The sequence below is a fragment of the Amblyraja radiata genome, chromosome 45 (assembly GCF_010909765.2).
Source record: "Amblyraja radiata isolate CabotCenter1 chromosome 45, sAmbRad1.1.pri, whole genome shotgun sequence".
Classification (NCBI taxonomy): Eukaryota; Metazoa; Chordata; class Chondrichthyes; order Rajiformes; family Rajidae; genus Amblyraja; species Amblyraja radiata.
Genome location: NC_046000.1, coordinates 8,325,170 through 8,350,459, shown reverse-complemented (window position 1 = coordinate 8,350,459; position 25,290 = coordinate 8,325,170). Strand labels below are relative to the sequence as shown.

The 25,290-nt window shown below is 51.7% G+C and overlaps 1 protein-coding gene across 1 annotated transcript; it reads left to right on the top strand.

The window, feature by feature from the left end:
• The first annotated feature begins 3,285 nt into the window (after positions 1-3,285).
• LOC116968384 (adenylosuccinate synthetase isozyme 2-like) lies at positions 3,286-25,274 on the top strand. Its single transcript, XM_033015167.1, has 13 exons — positions 3,286-3,596; positions 6,492-6,594; positions 7,074-7,142; positions 7,879-7,929; positions 10,987-11,053; positions 11,197-11,304; positions 12,878-12,959; positions 13,585-13,711; positions 18,655-18,809; positions 19,808-19,932; positions 21,200-21,297; positions 23,502-23,651; positions 24,944-25,274. The coding sequence occupies exons 1-13, from the start codon at positions 3,318-3,320 to the stop codon at positions 24,994-24,996; spliced, it is 1,467 nt and encodes a 488-aa protein (XP_032871058.1). The 5' UTR covers positions 3,286-3,317; the 3' UTR covers positions 24,997-25,274.
• The last annotated feature ends 16 nt before the right edge of the window (positions 25,275-25,290 follow it).

Sequence of the window (25,290 nt, the reverse complement as noted above, 5' to 3'; positions counted from 1 at the left end):
ACAGGCCGGGCAAGGAGAGCATTGATCAGAGAAGCAGCCAAGAGGCCCATGGTAACTCTGGAGGAGCTGCAGAGATCCACAGCTCAGGTGGGAGAATCTGTCCACAGGACAACTATTAGTCGTGCACTCCACAAATCGGCCTTTATGGAAGAGTGGTAAGAAGAAAGCCATTGTTGAAAAAAACCATAAGAAGTCCCGTTTGCAGTTTGCCACAAGCCATGTGGGGGACACAGCAAACATGTGGAGGAAGGTGCTCTGGTCAGATGAGACCAAAATTGAAGTTTTTGGCCTAAATGCAAAATGCTATGTGTGGCGGAAAAACTAACACTGCACATCACCCTGAACACACCATCCCCACTGTGAAACATGGTGGTGGCAGCATCATGCTGGTGGGATGCTTTTCTTCAGCAGGGACAGGGAAGCTGTTCAGAGTTGATGGGAAGATGGATGGAGCCAAATACAGGGCAACCTTGGAAGAAAACCTGTTAGAGTCTGCAAAAGACTTGAGACTGGGGCGGAGGTTCACCTTCCAGCAGGACAACGACCCTAAACATACAGCCAGAGCTACAATGGAATGGTTTAGATCAAAGCATATTCACGTGTTAGAATGGCCCAGTCAAAGTCCAGACCTAAATCCAATTGAGAATCTCTGGCAAGACTTGAATATTGCTGTTCACAGACGCTCTCCATCCAATCTGACTGAGCTTGAGCTATTTTGCAAAGAAGAATGGGCAAAAATGTCAGTCTCTAGATGTGCAAAGCTGGTAGAGACATACCCCAAAAGACTTGCAGCTGTAATTGCAGCAAAAGGTGGTTCAACAAAGTATTGACTCAGGGGGGCTGAATACTTTTGCACGCCACACTTTTCAGTTTTTTTATTTGTAAAAAAATTTGAAAACCATGTATCATTTTCCTTCCACTTCACAATTAGGCACCACTTTGTGTTGGTCTATCACATAAAATCCCAATAAAATACATTTACGTTTGTGGTTGTAACGTGACAAAATGTGGAAAAGTTCAAGGGGTATGAAAACTTTTGCAAGCCACTGTACATCAATGATTTAGATGAAGGGATTCAAAGTAACATTAGCAAATTTGTAGATGACACAAAGCTGGGTGGCAGTGTGAACTGTGAGGAGGATGGTATGAGGATGCAGAGTGACTTGGACAGGTTGGGGGAGTGGGCAGATGCATGGCAGATGATGCGGATAAATGTGAGGTTATCCACTTTGGTAGCAAACCAGGAAGGCAGATTACTATCTAAATGGCGTCAAGTTGGGAAAAAGGGGAAGTACAACGGGATCTGGGGGTCCTTGTTCATCAGTCTATGAAAGTAAGCATGCAGGTACAGCAGGCAGTGAAGAAAGTGAATGGCATGTTGGCCTTGATCACAAGAGAAATCGAATATAGGAGCAAAGAGGTCCTTCTGCAGTTGTACAGAGTCCTTGTGAGACCACACCTGGAGTATTGTGTGCAGTTTTGGTCCCCTAATTTGAGGAAGGCCATTCTTGCTATTGAGGGAGTACAGCGTAGGTTTACAAGGTTAATTCCCGGGATGGAGGGACTGTCATATGCTGAGAGAATGGAAGCAGCTGGGCTTGTACACTCTAGAGTTTAGTAGGATGAGAGGGGATCTCATTGACGTTAAGGGTTTGGACACACTAGAGGCAGGAAACATGTTCCCGATGTTGGGGGAGTCGAGAACCAGGGGCCACACAGTTTAAGAATAAGGAATAAGCCATTTAGAACGGAGACAAGGAAACACTTTTTCTCACAGAGACTTGTGAGTCTGTGGAATTCTCTGCCTCAGAGGGCGGTGGAGGCAGGTTCTCTGGATGCTTTCAAGAGTGAGCTAGATAGGTCTCTTGAAAATAGCGGAGTCAGGGGATATGGGGAGAAGGCAGGAACGGGGTACTGATTGGGGATGATCAGCCATGATCACATTGAATGGCGGCGCTGGCTCGAAGGGCTGAATGGCCTACTCCTGCACCTATTGTCTATTGTCTATTGCCCAAGAGGGCTGTGGAGGCCAAGTCAGTGGACACTTTTAAGGCAGAGATAGACAAATTTCTGATTAGAAGGGGTGAGGGGTGAGTGAGGGGGTGGGGTGATGGGGGGAGGGGGAGGAGGAGGGGAGGGTTAGGGGGAGAAGGGGGGGGAGGGGGGTGAGGGGAGGAGGAGGGGAGGGGTTAGGGGGAAGGTGGGGGGGGGTGATGGGGCGGGGAGGAATGGCCGCGGGACAATCGCCATCGCTCGCCGGGGGCTTTGACTTTGACTCTGACATCGGGGGGGAGAGTGCAGTGGAGAGAAAAGTTTTTTTTGCCTTCCATCACAGCGATGTGATGGATGTTTGTGTAAACTGTGTTGTGTCTCGGGTCTTTTGTTTTGTAATGTATGGCTGCAGAAACGACATTTCGTTTGGACCTCAAGGGGTCCAAATGACAATAAATTGAATTGTATTGTATGGGTGGGGGAGGAGGGAGGTGTGGGGAGGGGAGGGGAGGGGAGGGGAGGGGAGGGGAGGAGAGGAGGAGAGGAGAGGAGAGGAGAGGAGAGGAGAGGAGAGGAGAGGAGAGGGGAGGAGAGGAGAGGAGAGGGGAGGGGAGGGGAGGAGAGGGGAGGGGAGGAGAGGAGAGGAGAGGAGAGGGGAGGAGAGGGGAGGAGAGGAGAGGGGAGGGGAGGGGAGGGGAGGGGAGGGGAGGAGAGGGGGGGGGAGAGGAGGGGGGGGGGGGGGGGGGGGGGGGGGGAGGGGAGAGGAGGGGAGAGGAGAGGAGAGGAGAGGAGAGGAGAGGAGAGAGGAGAGAGGAGAGAGGAGAGGAGAGGAGAGGAGAGGAGAGGAGAGGAGAGGAGAGGAGAGGAGAGGAGAGGAGAGGAGAGGAGAGGAGAGGAGAGGAGAGGAGAGGAGAGGAGAGGAGAGGAGAGGAGAGGAGAGGAGAGGAGAGGGGAGGGGAGGGGAGGGAGAGTCTGGAGGGATTTGACTTTTGAAAGTGTAAAATTGGCTGTTTGTTGAATGTGTGGAGGGTTGCCAGGGGTGACGCGGGGGGTTTCCGGTTCCGGTGGCGGGGGGAGGGGGGAATGGGGTGGGTGAGGGTTGCTAGGGGTGACGCGGGGGGGGGGGGGTTTCCGGTTCCGGCTGGGGGGGGGATGGGTGGGTGAGGGTTGCTAGGGGTGACGCGGGGGGGGGGGAGGTTTCCGGTTTCCGGTGGCGGGGGGGAGGAGGATGGGGTGGGTGAGGGTTGCTAGGGGTGACGCGGGGGGGGGGGGGTTTCCGGTTCCGGCGGGGGCGGGAGCGGGCGGCAGTTGGCGCCCAGGCGGACATGGAGGAGGTCGAGGTCCCGGCGGCGGAGCTGCTGCAGAATGGAGCGGGAGCGGGAGCTGGAGCTGTATCTGGAGCGGGAGCGGTATCCCAATCCCGCGGCGACAACGACCCCCCCAGCCCCAAGAGGTCGAGGTCGAGGTCGAGGTCGAGGACGGGAGAGGCGAGCGGCCCCGGCAACCTGGTGACGGTGGTGCTGGGCGCCCAGTGGGGGGACGAGGGCAAAGGCAAGGTGGTGGACGTGTTGGCGCAGGACGCCGGGCTGGTTTGTCGCTGCCAGGTGAGGGCGGGGCCAGTATTAGCATGCGTGTGCATATATTAGCCGGCGTCAGCATATATTACCTGTGTGAGCATATATTAGTCTCCCCGAGCACATGTTAGCCTCCCCGAGCATATATTAGTCTCCCCGAGCATATATTAGTCTCCCCGAGCATATATTAGTCACCCCGAGCATATATTAGCCTCCCCGAGCATATATTAGTCTCCCCGAGCATATATTAGCCTCCCCGAGCATATATTAGTCTCCCCGAGCATATATTAGTCTCCCCGAGCATATATTAGTCTCCCCGAGCATATATTAGCCTCCCCGAGCATATATTAGTCTCCCCGAGCATATATTAGTCTCCCCGAGCATATATTAGTCTCCCCGAGCATATATTAGTCTCCCCGAGCATATATTAGCCTCCCCGAGCATATATTAGTCTCCCCGAGCATATATTAGTCTCCCCGAGCATATATTAGTCTCCCCGAGCATATGTTAGCCTCCCCGAGCATATGTTAGTCTCCCCTGTGTGGGCATCCAGTGGGGGGACGAGGGCAAAGGCAAGGTGTGTGGGCATATATTAGCCTCCCCGAGCATATATTAGCCTCCCTGACCATATATTAGCCTCCCTGAGCATATATTAGCCTCCCCGACCATATATTAGCCCGCCTGTGCATATATTACCTGCCTGTGCATATATTAGCCCGCGTGAGTATATATTAGCCCGCGTGAGCATATATTAGCCCGCCTGAGCATATCTCTATGTCGCAAACAGATAAAATGCAAAGCAAAAAGATAAAATGTAGTCGGAGACAGTCAGACTGGTAAGGGGGAGGGATGGAGAGAGAAGGAAAGCAAGGGCTATTTGAAGTTAGAGAAGTCATTGTTCGTACCGCTGGGATGTGAGCTGCCCAAGCAAAATATGAGGTGCTGTTTCTCACTCTGACAATGGAGGGGGCCCAGGACAGAAAGGTCAGTGTGGGAATGGGAGGGGGAGTTGAAGTGTTTGGTAATTGGGAGATCAGCTAGGTTTAGGCGGGCTGAACGGAGCGCTTGGTCTCGCCGATATATAGGAGTCCCCTGGAACAGCGGATACAGTAGATGAGGTTGGAGGAGGTGCAAGTGATCCTCCCTCCGCCCATGACTCCGTCCAAGGACCCCCGATATTCTTTTCAGGCGAGGCAGAAGTTCACTTGTACCTCCTCCAACTTCTCATTGCGGGACATTTACACCAGTTTATACCTTTCCCAGCCTGAAAAGAGCAAATTTAAAATAAATCTAAAAAGTATAATCCCACACTAGGTGCACGCAAGTTAGACACAAAGTGCTGGATTATCTTGGCGGGTCAGGCAAGATAATTTCTCTGGAGAAAAGGAATAGGTGACGCTTTGGGTGGAGACCCTTTTTCAGACTGAAACATCACCTCGACCTGCAGCTCCACGTGGCTGCATGTAGTATAGAAACAAGGAACTATAGATGTTTAAGAAAGAACTGCAGATGCTGGAAAATCGAAGGTAGACAAAAATGCTGGAGAAACTCAGCGGGTGAGGCAGCATCTATGGAGCAAAGGAAATGGGCAACGCCCCGAAACCCTTCTTCAGAGTGCAGATGCTGGTTTATACCAACGATAAACACAAGTGGTGTAGTGACTCGGGTTAGGCAGCATCTCTGGAGACAATGAATCTCTCCTTCTCTCCCCCACCCTAGTCGTCCTACTTGCTCGTATCCATCATTTAGTTTAGAGATACAGCGCAGAAACAGGCCATTCGGCCCACCATGTGCGCGTCGGCCAGCGATCCCTGCACATTAACACTGTCCTTGCAGTGGAAGATTACGACCGTCACGTGGTCTGCCCTGTTCCAATGAATGCAATCAACCCGGCGTGCACAATCAAGTAAGATCAAATAGAACAAGTTGTCCTACAACTTTAGGCTGTGCACGCCACACGCAAGAACAACACTGTCCTACAGACTAGGGCAATTTACTAATTTTGCCAAAGTCAAATTAACTTGCAAACCTGCACGTCTTTGAAGTGTGGGAGGAAACATAGAAACAGACAATAGGTGCAGGAGTAGGCCATTCAGCCCTTCGAGCCTGCACCGACATTCAATATGATCATGGCTGATCATCCAATTCAGTTTCCTGTACCTGCCTTCTCTCCATACCCCCTGATCCCTTTACTCACAAGGGCCACATCTAACTCCCTCTTAAATATAGCCAATGAACTGGCCTCAACTACCTTCTGTGGCAGACAATTCCACAGATTCACCACTCTCTGTGTGAAATTTTTTTTTCTCATCTGGGTCCTAAAAGATTTCCCCCTTATCCTTAAACAGTGACCCCTTGTTTTGGACTTCCCCAACATCGGGAACAATCTTCTTGCATCTAGCCTGTCCAACCCCTTAAGAATTTTGTAAGTTTCTATAAGATCCCCCCTCAATCTTCTAAATTCTAGCGAGTACAAGCCGAGTCTATCCGGCTTGTAATCGGAGCACCCGAGGTAAGCCTGCCTACGCGGCCACGGGGAGAACGTTCAAACTCCCACAGTCAGGATGGAACCTGGGTCTCTGGCGCTGTAAGGCAGTAACACTACCGTGCCACCCTTCGCTTGTAGTAAGTTGGTAAGACAGGACCAGCTGGCTATAGAAACATAGAAAATAGGTGCAATAGGTGCAGGAGTAGGCCATTTGGCCCGTCGAGCCTGCACCGCCATTCATTATATTCATGGCTGATCATCCAAATCAATATCCCATACCTGCCTTCTCTCCATACCCCCTGATCCCTTTAGCCACAAGGGCCACATCTAACTCCCTCTTAAATCTAGCCAATGAACTGGCCTCAACTACCTTCTGTGGCAACGCTAACGATTGTCTTGTTTGTGCCGCCCGCTCCTCCTTCCCTCTCTGATCTCAGGGTGGAAACAACGCTGGGCACACGGTCGTGGTGGATTCGGTGGAGTACAACTTCCACCTCTTACCCAGCGGGGTCATCAACAAGAACGCCACATCCTTCATTGGTGAGTGAGTCTAAAAATAAGAGGGTAGTTTCAATGATAAATTAATAAAAAAGGCTGGCACAGTGACATGCAGTCGTCGAGTTGCTGCCGTCCAGTGCCAGAGACCTGGGTTTAAACCTGACTGTACGATGCCCCATCTACACCACTACCTGCCCGTGTGGGTCCCATATTACCTCCCCATGTACCTGTCCAAATGACTTTTAAATGGGGCGGCACGGTGGCGCAGCGGTAGGGCTGCTGCCTATCAGTACCAGAGACCCGGGTTCGATCCTGACCTCGAGCGTTGTCTGTGCGTAGTTTGTAGGTAAGGTGGGCGTGTGGCCGTTGAGAGGACAGGGTTGGGCGCACGCTGTATAACGCGACACGTGATATCTGCTCGCTGGTCGCAGACAAGATCAGGGACTACTGCCGGCGAGAGGGCGGTTGGGTCTGGGGATAGAGGAGCGGGGTCAGGTTGACTGATCTTGGTGTGTTTGCAGGCAATGGCGTGGTCATCCACCTACCTGGGCTGTTCGAGGAAGCTGAGAAAAACCTGCGCAGGGGGAAAGGTCAGTGCCCGGTGACGTCATTCTCACAGCGAGAGCCTGGTGCAGGTTCATCTCGTCTGCGTGTGTGTCCGAGTATGTAGGTACCCCTGTGTGTATGTCTCCCCCTATTATCTACCAGTGTGTGCGTACATGTCCCCCCCCCACCATGAATGTCTGGCCCCCTGTGTATCAGGTCACGTGTGTGTGTGTGCCCCTCCCTGTTTGTGTTTGGCCCCCGGAGTGCATAGAAACATAGAAAATAGGTGCAGGAGGAGGCCATTCGCCCATTCGAGCCAGCACCGCCATTCACTGATCATCCCTTATCAATAACCCGTGCCTGCCTTCTCCCCATATCCCTTGACTCCACTAGCCCCTAGAGCTCTATCTAACTCTCTCGTAAATCCATCCAGTGACTTGGCCTCCACTGCCCTCTGTGGCAGGGAATTCCATAAATTGACAACCCTCTGGGTGAAAAAGTTTTTTCTCATCTCAGTCTTAAATCACCTCCCCTTTATTCTAAGACTGTGGCCCCTGGGTCTGGACTCGCCCAACATTGGGAACATTTTTCCTGAATCTAGCTTGTCCAGTCCTTTTATAATTTTATATGTATGTGTGTGATTATGGCCCTGTGACTGTCCCCCTGTGTGTGTGTGTGTGTGTGTGTATCAGTGTGTTGTGTGGTCCAGTTTGAGTGTGTGCGCGTGGTGTCTGCTAATTTGCTGACTCACCGCTCTCACGTCTGCATCCAATAATTTAGGTCTAGAAGGCTGGGAGTCGAGGACCGTGATCTCAGACAGAGCGCACATAGGTGAGTTGGGGGATTTCTATTTTAATAATAATAATAATACATTTTATTTATGGGCGCCTTTCAAGAGTCTCAAGGACACCTTACAAAAATTTAGCAGGTAGAGGAAAAACATGTAAGGGGAATGAAATAAATAGTAGAGACATGACTAGTACACAAAGTAAAGACAGAATACAATTCAAAACACAATATGAGGCAATTAATGCACAGATGAAAAGGGAGGGGGACGTGGTGGGGCTAAGGATAGGCAGAGGTGAAGAGATGGGTCTTGAGGCGGGACTGGAAGATGGTGAGGGACACGGAATTGCGGATCAGTTGGGGGAGGGAGTTCCAGAGCCTGGGAGCTGCCCTGGAGAAGGCTCTGTCCCCAAAACTGCGGAGGTTGGACTTGTGGATGGAGAGGAGACCGGCTGATGTGGATCTGAGGGACCGTGAGGTTGGTAGGGGGAGAGGAGGTCAGTGAGATATGGGGGGGGCCAGATGGTGGAGGGCTTTGTAGATGAGGATCAGGATTTTGTAGGTGATCCGGTGGTAGATGGGAAGCCAGTGAAGTTGTTTGAGGACTGGAGTGATGTGATGCCAGGATTTGGTGTGGGTGATGAGTCGGGCGGCTGCGTTCTGGACCAGTTGGAGTCGGTTGATGTAGGTGGAGCTGATGCCAAGGAGAAGTGAGTTGCAATAGTCCAGTCGGGAGGAGATGAAGGCATGGATGAGTCTTTCAGCAGCGGGAGGTGTAAGAGAGGGTCTGAGTTTGGCGATGTTGCGGAGATGAAAGAAGGAGGTTTTAATGACATGGCGGATGTGAGGCTCAAGGGAGAGGGTGGAATCAAAGATCACGCCAAGGTTGCGGGCCTTGGGAGATGGGGAGACAGTGGTGCCGTCGATGGTGAGAGTGGGGTTATTGATTTTGCTGAGTGTGGCTTTGGAGCCTATGAGGAGGAATTCTGTCTTATCGCTGTTGAGTTTGAGGAAGTTATGTTGCATCCAGGTTTTTATAGCTGACAAACAGGAGTTGATATGGGAGAGGGGGGGATTTGGTGTCGAGGTAGATCTGGGTGTCATCGACGTAACAGTGGACGTCCAGGTTGAAGTGGCGGAGTATCTGACCAAGGGGGAGGATGTAGATGATGAAGAGGAGGGGGCCGAGTACGGAGCCTTGGGGAACGCCTTGAGTGACTGTGGCTGTAGCAGAGGTGTGGTTGTGGAGAGAGATGAAGTGGGATCTGTTGGAAAGGTAGGAACGGAGCCAGCTGAGTGCAGAGCCTTCAATGCCGAGGTCTTTGAGTCTGGTGAGCAGGATGTTATGATTCACTGTATCGAAGGCTGCGCTCAGGTCGAGGAGGATGAGGATGTTGAGGGAACCGGTGTCAGCAGAGGTGAGGAGGTCGTTGAGGACTTTGAGGAGAGCAGTTTCTGTGCTATGGAGGGGGCGAAAGCCAGATTGGAGGGGTTCAAGTAGGTTATACACAAGGAGGTGGGAATGAAGTTGCGACGCAACGATACGCTCCAGGGTTTTTGAAAGAAAGGGGAGGTTTGAGATTGGGCGGTAGTTAATGAGAGAGGAGGGATCAAGACCAGGTTTCTTTAAGATTGGTGTGACAGCAGCAGTTTTGAAAGCGGAGGGGACAATTCCTTGGGAGATTAGTGAGGTAGGGGCAGAGAACGGGGAGGCAGGACTTCAGCAGGGGAGTGGGGAGAGGGTCGAGGGAGCAGGTAGTGGGTTTGGAAGAGCTGATGAGTTTGGAGATTTCAATAGGTTTTGCGGGTTGGGTGGGAGATTTAGTTTAGAGATACAGCACGGAGGCAGGCCCTTCGGCCCACCAAGTCCACGCCGACCATTGGTCGTCCGTTCACACCAGTTCTATGCTGTCCAACTTTCTCATCCACTCACTGCAAACCAGGGGGCAATTAATCTACAAACCTGCATGTGAGAGGAAGCCAGAACACCTGGAGGAAACCCACGTGATCACAGGGGAGAACATGCAAACTATACACACACACACACACACACACACACGTGTACATACTCACATACACACACGTATACTCTCACTCATGCCCGCGCGCACACACACACACACATACTCTGAAGAAGGGTCTCACCCATTCCTTCTCTCCAGAGATGCTGCCTGTCCCGCTGAGTTACTCCAGCATTTTGTGTCTATCTTCCATTTAAACCTGCATTTGCAATTCTTTCCTACACACACACACACACAGACACGTGTATACTCAATCACATACACACACGTACATTCTCACTCACGCACATACATGCACACATACGTACGTACACGTACGCACACACACACACACACACTTGTGTCTACTCACTCACATACACACACGTACATTCTCACTCAGGCACACACATGCACGCATACGTACGTACACACACACACACACACACACACACACACACACACACACACACACACACACACACACACACACACACACACACACACAGTGAGGCAGCAGCTCTACCCGCTGCGCCACTGTCATTATAACTTATAGACAATTTCCCTTTAAGGTGTTTTTTTAAAAACCTTAACCCATTTTTTAAGACTTTAACCCATCTCCATTGTCTCGTTATTGTTCCAGCAAAATACTCCGGCACTTTGTATCCTTTAGTGTATTAACCAGCACCTGCAGTTCCTTGTTTCTACATGTACCTGTCCAAGTGTCTTTTCGATGTCCAGGAAGGAACTGCAGATGTTGTTATAAACTGACGACACACTCGAAAAGCTGGAGTAACTTAGCGGGTCTTAGACACAGCATCTCTGGAGAGAAGGAGTAGGTGACGTTTCGGGTCGAGACCCTTCTTGGGACAGATGTTGTTGCAGTAGCTGCCTCCTCTGGCAGCTCGTCCCATACATCCACCCCCCATACATGGGGGGGGGGGGGGGGGAATGGGATTAGTTTGGATAGGCATCTTGGTCGGCATGGAGGGTTTGGGTGGGAGGGCTCTGTTGATGTGCCTCAGTGCGGATGAGGTGCCTGCATTGTGTTGACTGGGTTGGTAACGAGCGGCTGTGTGTGTGTGTGTCCTCTCGTCCCCAGTGTTCGACTTCCACCAGGCGGTCGATGTAGCGCAGGAGCAGCAGCGGCAGGAGCAAGCCGGCAAAATGTCAGTCCCTCGTGCCTTCCTTCCGCTGGGGAGTGTAGGCGGGGTGGGGCGGGGGGGGGGGGGGGGGGGGGGAGAGGGGAGGTGGGTCCCCGGATAATACCTGCTCGGCTCTAACGCCTGCTTTTTTTTCTCCTCGCCGTCAGCCTGGGAACGACCAAGAAAGGGATCGGCCCGGTGTACGCGTCGAAAGCCTCCCGGACCGGCCTGCGCATCTGCGACCTGCTCTCGGACTTTGAGGAGTTCACGAAGCGGTAAGGGGAAGGGGAGGGAGGGGCGGGTAGAGCCGCTGCCTCAGGACGCTGGTTCGATCCCCACCTCGGGCACGCACGTATATGTGTGTCTGTGCGCGCGCGTGTGGAGTTTGCCCGTTCTCCCTGTGACCTTTTGAGGCAGCTCGATAGTTGTTGGGAAGAAGCTGCTCCTGAACCTAGACATCATAGTTTTTAAGCTGCTATACTTTCTTGCTGATGGCAGGAGTGAAATGAGAGGCTAGCCAGGGTGGTGGTGTGGGTCGTTGATGATGCTGGGAGCCAGCGACTCCTGTAGACACCCTCGATTGTTGGGGAGGTCTGAACCCATGATGGGCCGGGCCAGTGATCGCCACGTTTTAGTCGTCTTCGCTCCTAGGCGTTCAAGTTGCCGAACCAGGCCGTGATGCAACCCGGTCAATGTGCTCTCCACTGTGCACCTGTCCAAAAAGTTCAAGAAAGGATCTTGAGATCTTGGTATCTCATTGAAACATATAAGATTGTTAAGTGTCTGGACACGCGAGAGGCAGGAAACATGTTCCCGATGTTGGGGGAGTCCAGAACCAGGGGCCACACACACACAGTTTAAGAATATGGGGTCAGCCATTTAGAACGGAGACGAGGAAACACTTTTTCTCACAGAGAGTTGTGAGTCTGTGGAATTCTCTGCCTCAGAGGGCGGTGGAGGCCGGTTCGCTGGATGCTTTCAAGAGAGAGCTCTTTAAGATAGCGAAGTTAGGGGATATGGGGAGAAGGCAGGAACGGGGTACTGATTGGGGATGATCAGCCATGATCACATCGAATGGCGGTGCTGGCTCGAAGGGCCGAATGGCCTACTCCTGCACCTATTGTCTATAAAGTCCTCTCTGACACAACGAATGATAATTCGGCTTTGAAGGGCCCTGATCCGAAACGTCCTCCTATTATCCAGATGCCTGACCCGTTGAGCTACTCCAGCAGTTACTCCTGTGTCTATCTTCGGTTGTCATAGACTGCTTTGATGTACCCAGCGGTCTGCCATTGAGACACCATCTTGTGAGTTGTGAACCTGGGTCCGGGGCTCGGCCGCGGGCCAGTGGATGACATTGTCGGGAGCTCGCATGTCACAGGCTGGTGACCTGTTTTTGCGGAGCTCCCGCGGCAACAGCTGCGTCCGCTGGACTGGAGGGCGGCATCTTTGGCAGCTTCGACCACCCCGGGCCGCGGAGCTTGAACCGGCCCGTTCGCGGAGCTCAGTTGAGCCGCGGGACTGACCTACCATCGCCCGGTGGGGTAACAACATCGGAGGCCTGGATCGCCTCAGTGCAGAGGGAGAATAAGGAGGGGAAGAGACTTTAAGACTTTTGCCTCCATCACAGTGAAGAGGTGCCTGGTGAACTCACTGTGGTGGATGTTAATTTGTGTTTATTGTGTGTTTTGTTGTTTATTATTATATGTATGGCAGCAGGCAACGAAATTCCGTTCAGACCGGAAGGTCTGAATGACAAATAAAGGATCTAATCTAATCTAATCTAATCGAGCAGGTTAAGAGGTGCAGTGTAAATGCACGGCGTACTTAAAACTCTACTCTCTCCAGCTTCACAGTCCTCGCCAACCACTACAAAGCCATGTACCCCAAGCTGACCATCGACATCGAGGGGGAGCTGGAGATGTTGAAGGTAAGCGGAGTGGGGGTCAGGCCTCCGTTTTAGGTGTAGGTTGCTTATCGCCGTTTATGTGCCGAGGTAGAGCTGCTGCCTCACAGCGCCCGCGATTCTATCCTGGCAGACAAAATTGCTGGGGAAACTCAGCGGGTGCGGCAGCATCTATGGAGCGAAGGAAATAGGCAACGTTTCGTCCCGAAACGTTGCCTATTTCCTTCGCTCCATAGATGCTGCCGCACCCGCTGAGTTTCCCCAGCAATTTTGTCTACCTTCGATTCTCCAGCAGCTGCAGTTCCTTCTTGAACAACGTTCTATCCTGGCTACGGGCATTGTCTGTGCGGAGGTTGAACGTTCTCCTTGTGACCGCGTGGGTTTTCTACGGGTGCTCCGGTTTCCTCCCACGCTCCATAAGACATGCACGTCTGTAGGTTAATTGCCTTTAGTAAGTTGTCCCTAGTGTGTAGTGTTCGGGGTGATCGCTGGTCAGCGCGGACTGGGTGGTTGGAAGGGCCTGTTTCTGCGTTGTATCGCTGAAGGCTAAAGGGGGCGCCAGTCAGGGAGGTCCAGCCGTCGGCGCGTGCTGGGGGCGGCAATGTTCATTCAATGTTTCTTTGCCCCGTCTGCTCCCCCTCGTGGGCAGGTCTACGCCGAGCGAGTGCGGCCTCTGGTCAAGGATGGCGTCTACTTCATGTACAAGGCTCTGCACGGGCCGCCCAAGAAGATCCTGGTGGAGGGTGCAAACGCCACGCTGCTCGACATTGATTTCGGTAAGGCTGTGCCCCCGCGCGCATGATCTGCCAAGAGTCCTGCAGCACGGAAACAGGCCCTTCGGCCCACTCTGGCCAACATGTCCCATCTACACTAGTCCCACCTAGAGTCGTACAGCACGGAAACAGGCCCTTCGACCCACTCTGGCCAACATGTCCCATCTACACTAGTCCCAGCTAGAGTCATACAGCATGGAAACAGGCCCACACCGGCCAACATGTCCCATCTACACTAGACCCAGCTAGAATGGTACAGCAAGGAAACAGGCCCACACCGGCCAACATGTCCCATCTACACTAGTCCCACCTAGAGTCGTACAGCATGGAAACAGGCCCTTCGGCCCACTCTGGCCAACATGTCCCATCTACACTAGTCCCAGCTAGAGTCGCACAGCATGGAAACAGGCCCTTCGGCCCACTCTGGCCAACATGTCCCATCTACACTAGTCCCAGCTAGAGTCGCACAGCATGGAAACAGGCCCACACCGGCCAACATGTCCCATCTACACTAGTCCCACCTAGAGTACAGCATGGAAACAGGCCCTTCGGCCCACTCTGGCCAACATGTCCCATCTACACTAGTCCCAGCTAGAGTCGCACAGCACGGAAACAGGCCCACACCGGCCAACATGTCCCATCTACACTAGTCCTACCTAGAGTCGCACAGCACGGAAACAGGCCCTTCGGCCCACACCGGCCAACATGTCCCATCTACACTAGTCCCACCTAGAGTCCTGCAGCACGGAAACAGGCCCTTCGGCCCACTCTGGCCAACATGTCCCATCTACACTAGTCCCACCTAGAGTCCTGCAGCACGGAAACAGGCCCTTCGGCCCACTCTGGCCAACATGTCCCATCTACACTAGTCCCACCTAGAGTCCTGCAGCACGGAAACAGGCCCTTCGGCCCACTCTGGCCAACATGTCCCTTCTACACTAGTCCCACCTAGAGTCGTACAGCACGGAAACAGGCCCTTCGGCCCACTCTGGCCAACATGTCCCATCTACACTAGTCCCACCTAGAGTCGTACAGCACGGAAACAGGCCCACACCGGCCAACATGTCCCATCTACACTAGTCCCAGCTAGAGTCGCACAGCATGGAAACAGGCCCAACTTGCCCATACCGGCCAACATGTCCCATCTACACTAGTCCCAGCTAGAGTCGCACAGCACGGAAACAGGCCCTTCGGCCCAACTTGCCCATACCGGCCAACATGTCCCATCTCTACTAGACCTAGCTAGAATGGCACAGCACGGAAACAGGCCCAACATGCCCCATACCGGCCAACATGTCCCATCTCCACTAGACCCAGCTAGAATTGTACAGCAAGGGAACAGGCCCAACATGCCCATACCGGCCAACATGTCCCATCTCCACTAGACCTAGCTAGAATGGCACAGCACGGAAACAGGCCCAACATGCCCCATACCGGCCAACATGTCCCATCTCCACTAGACCCAGCTAGAATTGTACAGCAAGGGAACAGGCCCAACATGCCCATACCGGCCAACATGTCCCATCTCCACTAGTCAAGTCAAGTCACTTTTATTTCTATAGCACATTTAAAAAACAACTCTCGTTGGCCAAAGTGCTTTACATTGGTGGAGGTTATACAACACTGGTTCATAGATTAAGTACATATATCACTACATACATATAGCCCTCGCTCAGAGGACGTCAAGAAAGGCTTGGGAGTAGAGATGAGTTTTAAGTCTCGACTTAAAGCAGTCGATGGAGGGGGCAGTTCTAATGGGAAGAGGGATGCTGTTCCACAGTCTAGGAGCTGTAACCGCAAAGGTGTGGTCGCCCCTGAGCTTATGCCTAGACCGTGGGATGTTCAGCAGCCCCAAGTCGGCCGATCTGAGGGACCTGGAGGTGGTGTGGTGGGTAAGCAGACTTTTGATGTAGGTGGGGGCAAGCCCATTGAGGGCTTGCCCCCACCTACACTAGTCCCACCTAGAGTCATACAGCACGGAAACAGGCCCTTCGGCCCAACTTGCCCACACCGGCCAACATGTCCCATCTACACTAGTCCCACCTGCCTGCGTTTGGCCCATAATCCCTCCAAACCTATCCTATCCATATACCTACCTGTCTAAATTTTTCTTAAACGTTGCAATAGTACCTGCCTCCACTACCTCCTCCAGCAGCTCGTTCCATACACCCACCACCTTTTGTGTAAAAAAAAAAATTGCCCCTCAGGTTCCTATTAAATCTTTCTCCCTCTCACGTTGAACCTATGACCCCTGGTTCTCGATTACCCTACTCTGGGCAAAAGACTCTGTGCCAACCTGATCTATTCCTCTCATGATTTTGTACACCTCTAAGATCACCCTTCATCCTCCTGTGCTCCAAAGAATAGAGTCCCAGCCTGTTCAACCTCTCCCTGTAGCTCACACCCTCTAGTCCTGGCAACAAACTTCTCTGCACCCTTTCCAGCTTGGCAACATTTTTCCCATAGCTCGGCGCTCAGAACTGAACTCTAGGCTAAATGGAACTTCGCCAACGGTTTATACAACTGCAACATGACCTCCCAACTTCTATACTCAATTCTCTGACTGCTGAAGGAGTTCTTAAGGGGTTGGACAGGCTAGATGCAGGAAGATTATTCCTGATGTTGGGGAAGTCCAGAACTAGGGGTCACAGTTTAAGGATAAGAGGGAAGTCTTTTAGGACCGAAATGAGAAAATCATTTTTTACACAGAGAGTGGTGAATCTCTGGAATTCTCTGCCACAGAAGGTAGTTGAGGCCAGTTCATTGGCTATATTTAAGAGGGAGTTAGATGTGGCCCTTGTGGCTAAAGGGATCAGGGGGTATGGAGAGAAGGCAGGTACAGGATACTGAGTTGGATGATCAGCCATGATCATATCGAATGGCGGTGCAGGCTCGAAGGGCCGAATGGCCTACTCCTGAACCTATTTTCTATGTTTTTATGTTTCTATGAAGGCCAATGTGCCAAAAGCCTTCTTGACCACGAGTGCGTGGAACTGCGGGAAATAATGGCTGTGCAGAAAAAACAGTCCCAGTCTGTCCAACCTCTCCCTGCAGCTAACACGCCTAATCTAGGTTACAGAGGTGCAGAACCATTCTATCACCAACTAGAGAGTAGTCCGGAGCTGCCATCTGCCTCATTCGAGACCCTCTAACTATCTTTAATCAGGCTTTACCTTGCACCAAACCTTATTCACATTATTCCCTTTATCATGACACAGAGTGGAAACAGGCCCTTCGGCCCAACTTTGAAAAGACTAGGCTTGTATCACTGTAGTTTAGAAGGATGAGGGGGATCCTATAGAAACAAATAAAATTATAAAAGGACTGGACAAGCTAGATGCAGGTAAAATGTTCCCAATGTTGGGCGAGTCCAGAACTAGGGGCCACACACTGCCTTAGAATAAAGGGGAGGTCATTTAAGACTGAGGTGAGAAAAAACTTTTTCACCCAGAGAGTTGTGAATTTATGGAATTCCCTGCCACAGAGTGCAGTGGAGGCCAAGTCACTGGATGGATTTAAGAGAGAGTTAGATAGAGCTCTAGGGGCTAGTGGAGTCAAGGGATTATGGGGAGAAGGCAGGCACGGGTTATTGATAGGGGACGATCAGCCATGATCGCAATGAATGGCGGTGCTGGCTCGAAGGGCCGAATGGCCTCCTCCTTCACCTATTTTCTATGTAACTTTTCCACACTGGCCAACATGTCCCAGCAACACTAGTCCCATCTGCCTGCGTTTGGCCCATATCCCTCAAAACCTGTCCTATCCGTGTACCTGACTAACCCTTGCGATATAGTCCCAGCCTCAACCACCTCCTCCGACAGCACATTCCATTCACCCGCCACCCTTTGTGTGGAAAAATGTTACCCCTCAGATTCCTATTAAATCTTTTCCCCTTCACCTTAAATCAGTACAGAGTATCTGCAGATGGACACAAAGAGCTGGAGTAACTCAGCGGGACAGGCAGCATCTCCAGAGAGAAGGGATGGAGAGAAGGAATACAGTGTCAGAAGGAACTGCAGATGCTGGCTTAATGGGCTCAGCGGAACAGGCAGCATCTCTGGAGAGAAGGAATGGATGACATTTTGGGTCGAGACCCTTCAGCAGGATATGCGGGACAGGTAGTATCTCTGGATTGAAGGAATGGGTGACATTTTGGGTCGAGACCCTTCTGCCGAAGGGTCTCGACCCAAAATGTCACCTATTCCTTCAATCCAGAGATGCTGCCTGTCCAGCTGAGTTAGTCCAGCTTTTTTGAAACAGGCCCAACATGCCCATACCGGCCAACATGTCCCATCTACACTAGTCAAGTCAAGTCACTTTTATTTCTATAGCACATTCAAAAAACAACACTCGTTGGCCAAAGTGCTTTACATTGGTGGAGGTTATACAACAGTGGTTCATAGATTAAGTACATATATCACTACATACATATAGCCCTCGCTCAGAGGACGTCAAGAAAGGCTTGGGAGTAGAGATGAGTTTTAAGTCTCGACTTAAAGGAGTCGATGGAGGGGGCAGTTCTGATAGGAAGGGGGATGCTGCTGTTCCACAGTCTAGGAGCTGCAACCGCAAAGGCAGCGATTGGCCCCTGAGCTTATGCCTAGACCGCTGGGATATTCAGCAGCCCCAAGTCGGCCGATCTGAGGGGCCTGGAGGTGGAGTGGTGGGTGAGAAGACTTTTAATGTAGGAGGGGGCAAGCCCATTGAGGGCTTTGTAGACATGGAGGAGAATCTTGACGTTTATACGGAGCCAGTGGAGAGAGGCCAGGAACGAGGTGCCAACATCTGCAGTTCCTCCCTGCCCTGTATCTGCACACTGTGGACGGCTCAATTGTAATCGTCCATTGTCTTTCCGCTGACTGGATAGCGCGCGACAAAAGGCCTTTCGCCGTACCTCGGTACAGCGTGACGACAAACTCCGCTCTGGTTCTCTCCGTGTGCCGCAGGGACCTACCCCTTCGTGACCTCTTCCAACTGCACAGTGGGCGGGGTGTGCACGGGGCTGGGAATCCCCCCTCACTACGTGGGCAAGGTGTACGGGGTGGTGAAGGCCTACACCACCCGGGTCGGAGTCGGCGCCTTCCCCACCGAGCAGAAAAACGTGAGTTGCCTTTCCCCACCGCGGGCCACAGCCGCTGGCTCGCTCGCTCGTTCGCTGACGCACCACTCGCTCTCTCCGCCTCTTCACCCTCCTTCATACTGCCAGATTTTTTCTTCCCTTTTTCCTTCCGCCCACAATATTTAATATGTAAAAAGATTCTGTTCCATTCTGTGTGTAGTTTGTTTGTTTGTTTTTTGCACAAAGTCCGTGAGCATTGCCACTTTTCATTTCACTGCACATCTCGTATGTGTATGTGACGAATAGACTTGACTCGACTTGACTTTAGTTTAGAGGTACAGCGCGGAAACAGCTTCTTCGGACCATCGGGTCCGCGCCGACCAGCGATCCCCCGCACACTAATACCATCCTACACCCACTAGGGACGATTTTTACACTTATACCAACCTAATTAACCTACAAACCTGCACGCCTTTGGAGTGTGGGAGGAAACCGAAGACCTCGGAGAAAACCCACGGGGAGAACGTACAGACAAGGCACCCCATAGTCGGGACCGTTTAGTGTTGGGGTCCTTCTTCAGACGGGGGGGGGGGGGGCGATGTTTCAGGTCAGGACCCTTGTTCAGACTAGAGGTGACCTTTCAAGTTGGGACCCTACAGACTATGGGTGACGTTTTGGGTTGGGAACCTTCAAGTTGCTGGATGACATTTTGGGTCTTTCAATGATTTAATGGAATTAGCCTGAGGCCACACAGCGATCACACCAACACTATCCTACACACACTGGGGACAATTTACCATTTTACCAAAGCCAATTTACCTACAAACCTGCACGTCTCTGGAGTGTGGGAGGGAACCGGAGGCACCCGGAGAAAACCCACGCAGGTCACGGGGAGAACGTGCAAACTCCGTACAGACAGCACCCGTAGTCAGGATGGAACCGGGGTCTCTGGCGCTGTGATGCAGCGACTCTACCGCTGCGCCACCCTCGTTCTCGACCGATCCCCCCTACCCGACCGCTCTGTGTCTTGCCCCCCCCAGGAGTTGGGCGAGTTGCTGCAGTCACGAGGCCGGGAGGTCGGGGTGACCACGGGCCGCAGGAGGCGGTGCGGCTGGCTGGACCTGGTGCTGGTCAAATACGCCCACATGATCAACGGCTTCTCAGCGTGAGTCTGCCCTGCCGATCCCTCGCCCCACCCCCTTCCTGTCAGCTCCGCCCACCGACCCCTCCCGCCAAACATGAATATTAGAAATATTGCAAATAGGCGCAGGAGGAGGCCATTTGGACCTTTGAGCCAGCACCGCCATTCATTGTGATCACGGCTGATCATCCACAATCAGTATCCCTGGAGTGACTCAATGGGACGGGCAGCATCTCTGGGGAGAAGGAATGGGTGACGTTTCGGGTTGAGAAGTTGGGAGGTGAGACCGCAGTTATATGAGACATTGGTGAGTCCACATTTAGAATATTGTCATCAGTCTTTTTTTCTTTTTTTCACATTTAAATTTTTATTTATTAGTAAGTAAGTTTTATATTTATATAGCACGTTTTAAGTCAACTTGCATTGACACCAAAGTGCTTTATATTAGAAGCAGTGTACAAAAATATAACCAGTGGCATATGATATAATACATGTTATTGTACCACTTCAGTTTTAATTTTTAGCTTATAGTTAAGAGAGAAAAAGCAAGAGAGAGAAAAAGTGGAATGTGTAAGGATAGAACCCCTAGATTGTTCCCGATGTTGGGGAAGTCCAGAACTAGGGGTCACAGTTTAAGGATAAGAGTGAAGACTTTTAGGACCGAGATTAGGAAATCATTTTTTACACAGAGAGTGGTGAATCTGTGGAATTCTCTGCCACAGAAGGTAGTTGAGGCCACAGTTCATTGGCTATATTTAAGAGGGAGTTAGATGTGGCCCTTGTGGTTAAAGGGAGCAAGGGGTATGGAGAGAAGGCAGGGATGGGATACTGAGTTGGATGATCAGCCATGATCATATCAAATGGCAGTGCAGGCTCGAAGGGCCGAATGGCCTACTCCTGCACCTATTTTCTATGTTTACTACCAAATTGGTGTCGCCAATAAATAATTAAAATAAATAAGGAAGACGTACAGAAATAAAAAGAACAAAAACAGAAAGAAAAACAAAAGGTGATGATATACCAGCTTCGCATCCCTCCCCACCCATCACCCAACCTGTAATTAGATTTAACTCCATATTGTCATCAGTCTTTGTCACCTTGTTGGTGAGATGTTGCGACACAAAAAGCCGCCTCCACCCGAAACGTCGCCCATTCCTTCTCTCCAGGGATGCTGCCTGTCCCGCTGAGTTACTCCAGCTTTTTGTGTCCATCTCCGGTTTAAACCGGCACCTGCAGTTCCTTCCTGCACGCGTTCCGTTGTGATGTGAGTGTACTTTATTTCCCCTCTTAGGCTGGCCCTGACCAAATTGGATATCCTGGACACGTTTCAAGAAATAAAGATTGGAGTGGGTTACAAGCTTGAAGGGAAGACCATCCCCTACTTTCCAGGTGGGCAGGTTAGCGTGGTACAGTGAAAAGCTTTTTGTTCCGTGCTAACCAGCCAGCGGAAATACTATCAGTTTAGTATATTGACACCTGTACCGAGGTACAGTAAAAAGCATTGTGTTGCGTGCTAACCAGTCAGCGGAAAGACACTCTGAAGAAGGGTTTCGGCCCGAAACGTCGCCTATTTCCTTCGCTCCATAGATGCTGCTGCACCCGCTGAGTTTCCCCAGCAATTTTGTGTACGAGCGGAAAGACAATACATGATTACAATCGAGCCGTCCACGGTGTACAGATACAGGATAAAGGGAATAACGTTTAGTGCAAGGTAAAGTCCGATGAAAGATAGTCCAAGGGTCATCAGTGAGGTAGTTGGTAGGTCAGGGCTACCCTCTAGTTAGACAAAAGTGCTGGAGAAACTCAACGGGTGCAGCAGCATCTATGGAGCGAAGGAAATAGGCAACGTTTTGGGCCGAAATCCTTCTTCAGACTCGGGCTCCTCCTCTTCCTTTTTCCTTTCTTCTGAAGAAGGGTTTTGGCCGGAAACGTTGCCTCTATCCTTCGCTCCATAGATGCTGCTGCACCCGCTGAGTTTCTCCAGCACTTTTGTCTACCTTCGATTTTCCAGCATCTGCAGTTCCTTCTTAAACACTACCCTGTAGTTGTGGGTAGGATGATTCAGTTGCCTGATAACAGCTGCGAAGAAACTGTCCCTGAATCGTGGAGGTGTGTGTATCTTTTGCCTGATGGGAGAGGGGAGAAGCGGGAGTGAGATTGACAATAGACAATAGGTGCAGGAGTAGGCCATTCGGCCCTTTGAGCCAGCACCGCCATTCAATGTGATCATGGCTGATCATCCCCAATCAGTACCCCGTTCCTGCCTTCTCCCCATATCCCCTGACTGCGCTATCGTTAAGAGCCCTATCTAGCTTTCTCTCTTGAAAGTATCAACTGGTCCTTGATGATGCTGCTGGCCTTGCCGCGGCTGCATGAGGTGTAGATGGAGTCAATGGAAGGGAGGTTGGTTTGTGTGATGGTCTGGGCTGCAACTGTCCACAATTCCCCGCGGTTTATTTCGGGTTTTAGACGGAGCTGTTCCCAAACCATGCCCTGATGCATCCTGACAATATGCTTTCCACGGCACATGTGTGGAAGCTGCCACAACTGGACAGTGGTCCTGAACTACTATCTGCCTCATTGGAGACCCTCGCACTATCTTTAATCGGACTTATCTTTGATTGGGTTTATCTTGCACTAAACGTTATTCACATTATTCCCTTTATCCTGTATCTGTACACTGTGGGCAGCTCGATTGTAATCATGTATTGTCTTTCCGCTGACTGGTTAATGCGCAACAAAAGAGCTTTTCACTGTACCTCGGTACACGGGACAATAAACCTAACTAAAGCTGGTGAGAAAAGGCCATCTCGTGTCTGCATGTGACTGTGTGTGATTCTGCCTGTGCGTGTGTGACTCTGTGTGTGTGTCTGTGTGACTGTGCGTGTGTGTCTGTGCGTGTGTGTGTGACTGTCTCTGTGATTCTGTCTGTGTGTGTGTGTGTGTGCCTCTGTGTATGTGACTGTGTGTGTGACTGATTGTTTGATTCTGCCTGTCTGTCTGTCTGTCTGTGTGTGTGTGACTGTCTCTGTGATTCTGTCTGTGACTCTGTGTGTGTGTGACTGATTGTATGTGTGTCTGTCTGCATGTGTGTGTGACTATCTGTGTCTGTGACTGCGTGTGTGTCTGTGTGCGTGTGTGTGTGACTGTTTGCGTGTGTGTGTGACTGCGGTGTGTGTGACTGTTTACGTGTGTGTGTGACTCTGTGTGCAGAAAAGCAGAATGGCCGTAGGACTTATCATCGCCCGCCTGGGGCTTGGACATCGGGAGAGACATGGAGAACAGGGGAGAGAAAAGACTTTGCCTTCCATCACAGTGGGTCCAGTGATGGATGTTTGTGTGAGTTAAATTGTGTGTATGTCTGTAGGAAATTGGCTTTGTTTGTATGGCTGTGGAAACGGAATTTTGTTTGAGCCTCACTGAGGCTCAAATGACAATAAATATTGTATTGTATTGTGTGTGACTGCCTGCCTGCGTGTGTGTGTGTGACTGTTTGTGTGTGTGTGTGTGACTCTGTGTTTGTGCGCGCGCGTGTTTCCACTCCAAAAGGCCGAGCCGCCCAGCCTGACCCCGGTCTGTCTCCCCGCCTCCAGCTAACCAAGAGGTGCTGAACAAGGTGCAGGTGGACTATGTCACTCTGCCGGGCTGGATGAAGAGCACAGAGAACGCGCGCTCCTTCAGCGAGCTGCCGGACAACGCCAAGAAATACGTGGACTTCATCGTGGAGCATGTCGACGTGCCGAGTGAGTACTGGGGAAGGGAACACGCAAAAGCAGAATCTCTTGCCCTGAGCGGGGGAATCGAGAACCAGAGGACATAGGTTTACGGTGATGGGGGGGGGGGAAGATTTGAAAGGAACCCAAGGGGCAACTTTATCACACAGAGGGTGGTGGGTGTATGGAACAAGCTGCCGGAGGAGGTAGTTGAGGCAACATTTATGAAACAGTTAGACAGGTACATGGATAGGACCGGTTTAGAGGGATATGGGCCAAACGCAGGCAGGTGGGACTAGTGTAGATGGGGCATGTTGGTCGGTGTGGGAAGGTTGGGCCAAAGGGCCTGTTTCCACGCTGTGTGACTGTCTGCTCCTCAGCGCCCCTCAGAGACTGTGTCCAGGTCTTGTTCGTTCTCCTACCGTCATCTAGACATTCGATCAGTATTGGTGCAGTCATAAATAGGGAGGGGAGGGGTGGAGTTTGGTTTGATCCATCAAACACCATCGCCACGGCCATGAGCTCCAACTGGACGGCAGAGTGGCGCAGCGGGTAGTCCTGCTGCCTCGCTTCATTCAATCCTGACCCTAGAGGCTCAGTGTGGAAACAGGTGCTTCGGCCCACCGAGTCCCTGTGGCCGTGTGGGCTTTCTCCTGGTGCTCCAGTTTCCTCCCACACTCCAAAGGTTTAGTCTGACCACAGCACGGTGGCGCAGCGGTAGCGTTGTTGCCTCATGGCACCTGGTTCATCCCTGACCACGGGTGCCGTGTGTACAGAGTTTATACCCTCTCTCCGTGTCCTCGTGGGTTTTCTCCGGGTGCTTCGGTTTCCTCCCACATTCCAAAGACGTACAGGTTTGTAGGTTAATTGGCTTTGATTTTTTTTTTAATTCCATGGTGTGTAGAGGTTAGTCCTAGTGTACGCGGTGATCGCTGATTGGTGCTGACTCGGTGGGCCGAAGAGCCTGTTTTGCCCCATGTCTCTTAAGTTAAACTAATCTAAAGATGTGCAGGAAGGAACAGCAGATGCTGGTTTACACCGAAGACAGACACAAAATGCTGGAGTAACTCAGCGGGTCAGGCAGCATCTCTGGAGAAAGGGAAAAGGTGACGTTTCGGGTCGGGACCCTTCTTCAGATATCTAAAGACGCTGCCTGACCCACTGAGTTGCTCCAGCACTTTGTGTCCATCTTATGTAGTGTTCTACAACAGGGAGTAATTACCTCAGTTTGGGTGGGGTTGGGGAAGGGGAGGGGGGGGGGGGGGGAGAAAGAACTGTTCACATCCTCCCACCCCCCTCACCTCGCGCTTTTCTCCTTGCAGTTAAATGGATCGGCATCGGAAAGTCACGGGAGTGCATGATCAAGCTGTTCTGAAGACATGTGAATGCCAAAATTAATAGGCCCCCACCCCTTCCCTCCACCTCCCCCCCCCCCCTCACCGCCCCAATCCTACTTCAGACCGCAAACCCCCTACGATGAAGAACCAGCCAACGCCAAACAAAACGCCAGACAAGTCTGACCAGCGACCTGGACCTATCACCAGCCAGATCCTCCGTAAACTGCCCATCGACCACGCTGAAGCACAGAGCTGTTCATCGAGGATCAAACCAGCCGAGAGAGAGAGAGAGAGACGCACACACACACACACACACACACACACACACACAC

Coding starts and splice junctions, on each gene's coding strand:
- LOC116968384 (XM_033015167.1), top strand. CDS start 3,318: ATGGAGGAGGTCGAGGTCCCGGCGGCGGAGCTGCTGCAGAATGGAGCG. Junction 3,597..6,491: donor GGCTGGTTTGTCGCTGCCAG/GTGAGGGCGGGG, acceptor CTCTGATCTCAG/GGTGGAAACAACGCTGGGCA. Junction 6,595..7,073: donor GAACGCCACATCCTTCATTG/GTGAGTGAGTCT, acceptor GTGTGTTTGCAG/GCAATGGCGTGGTCATCCAC.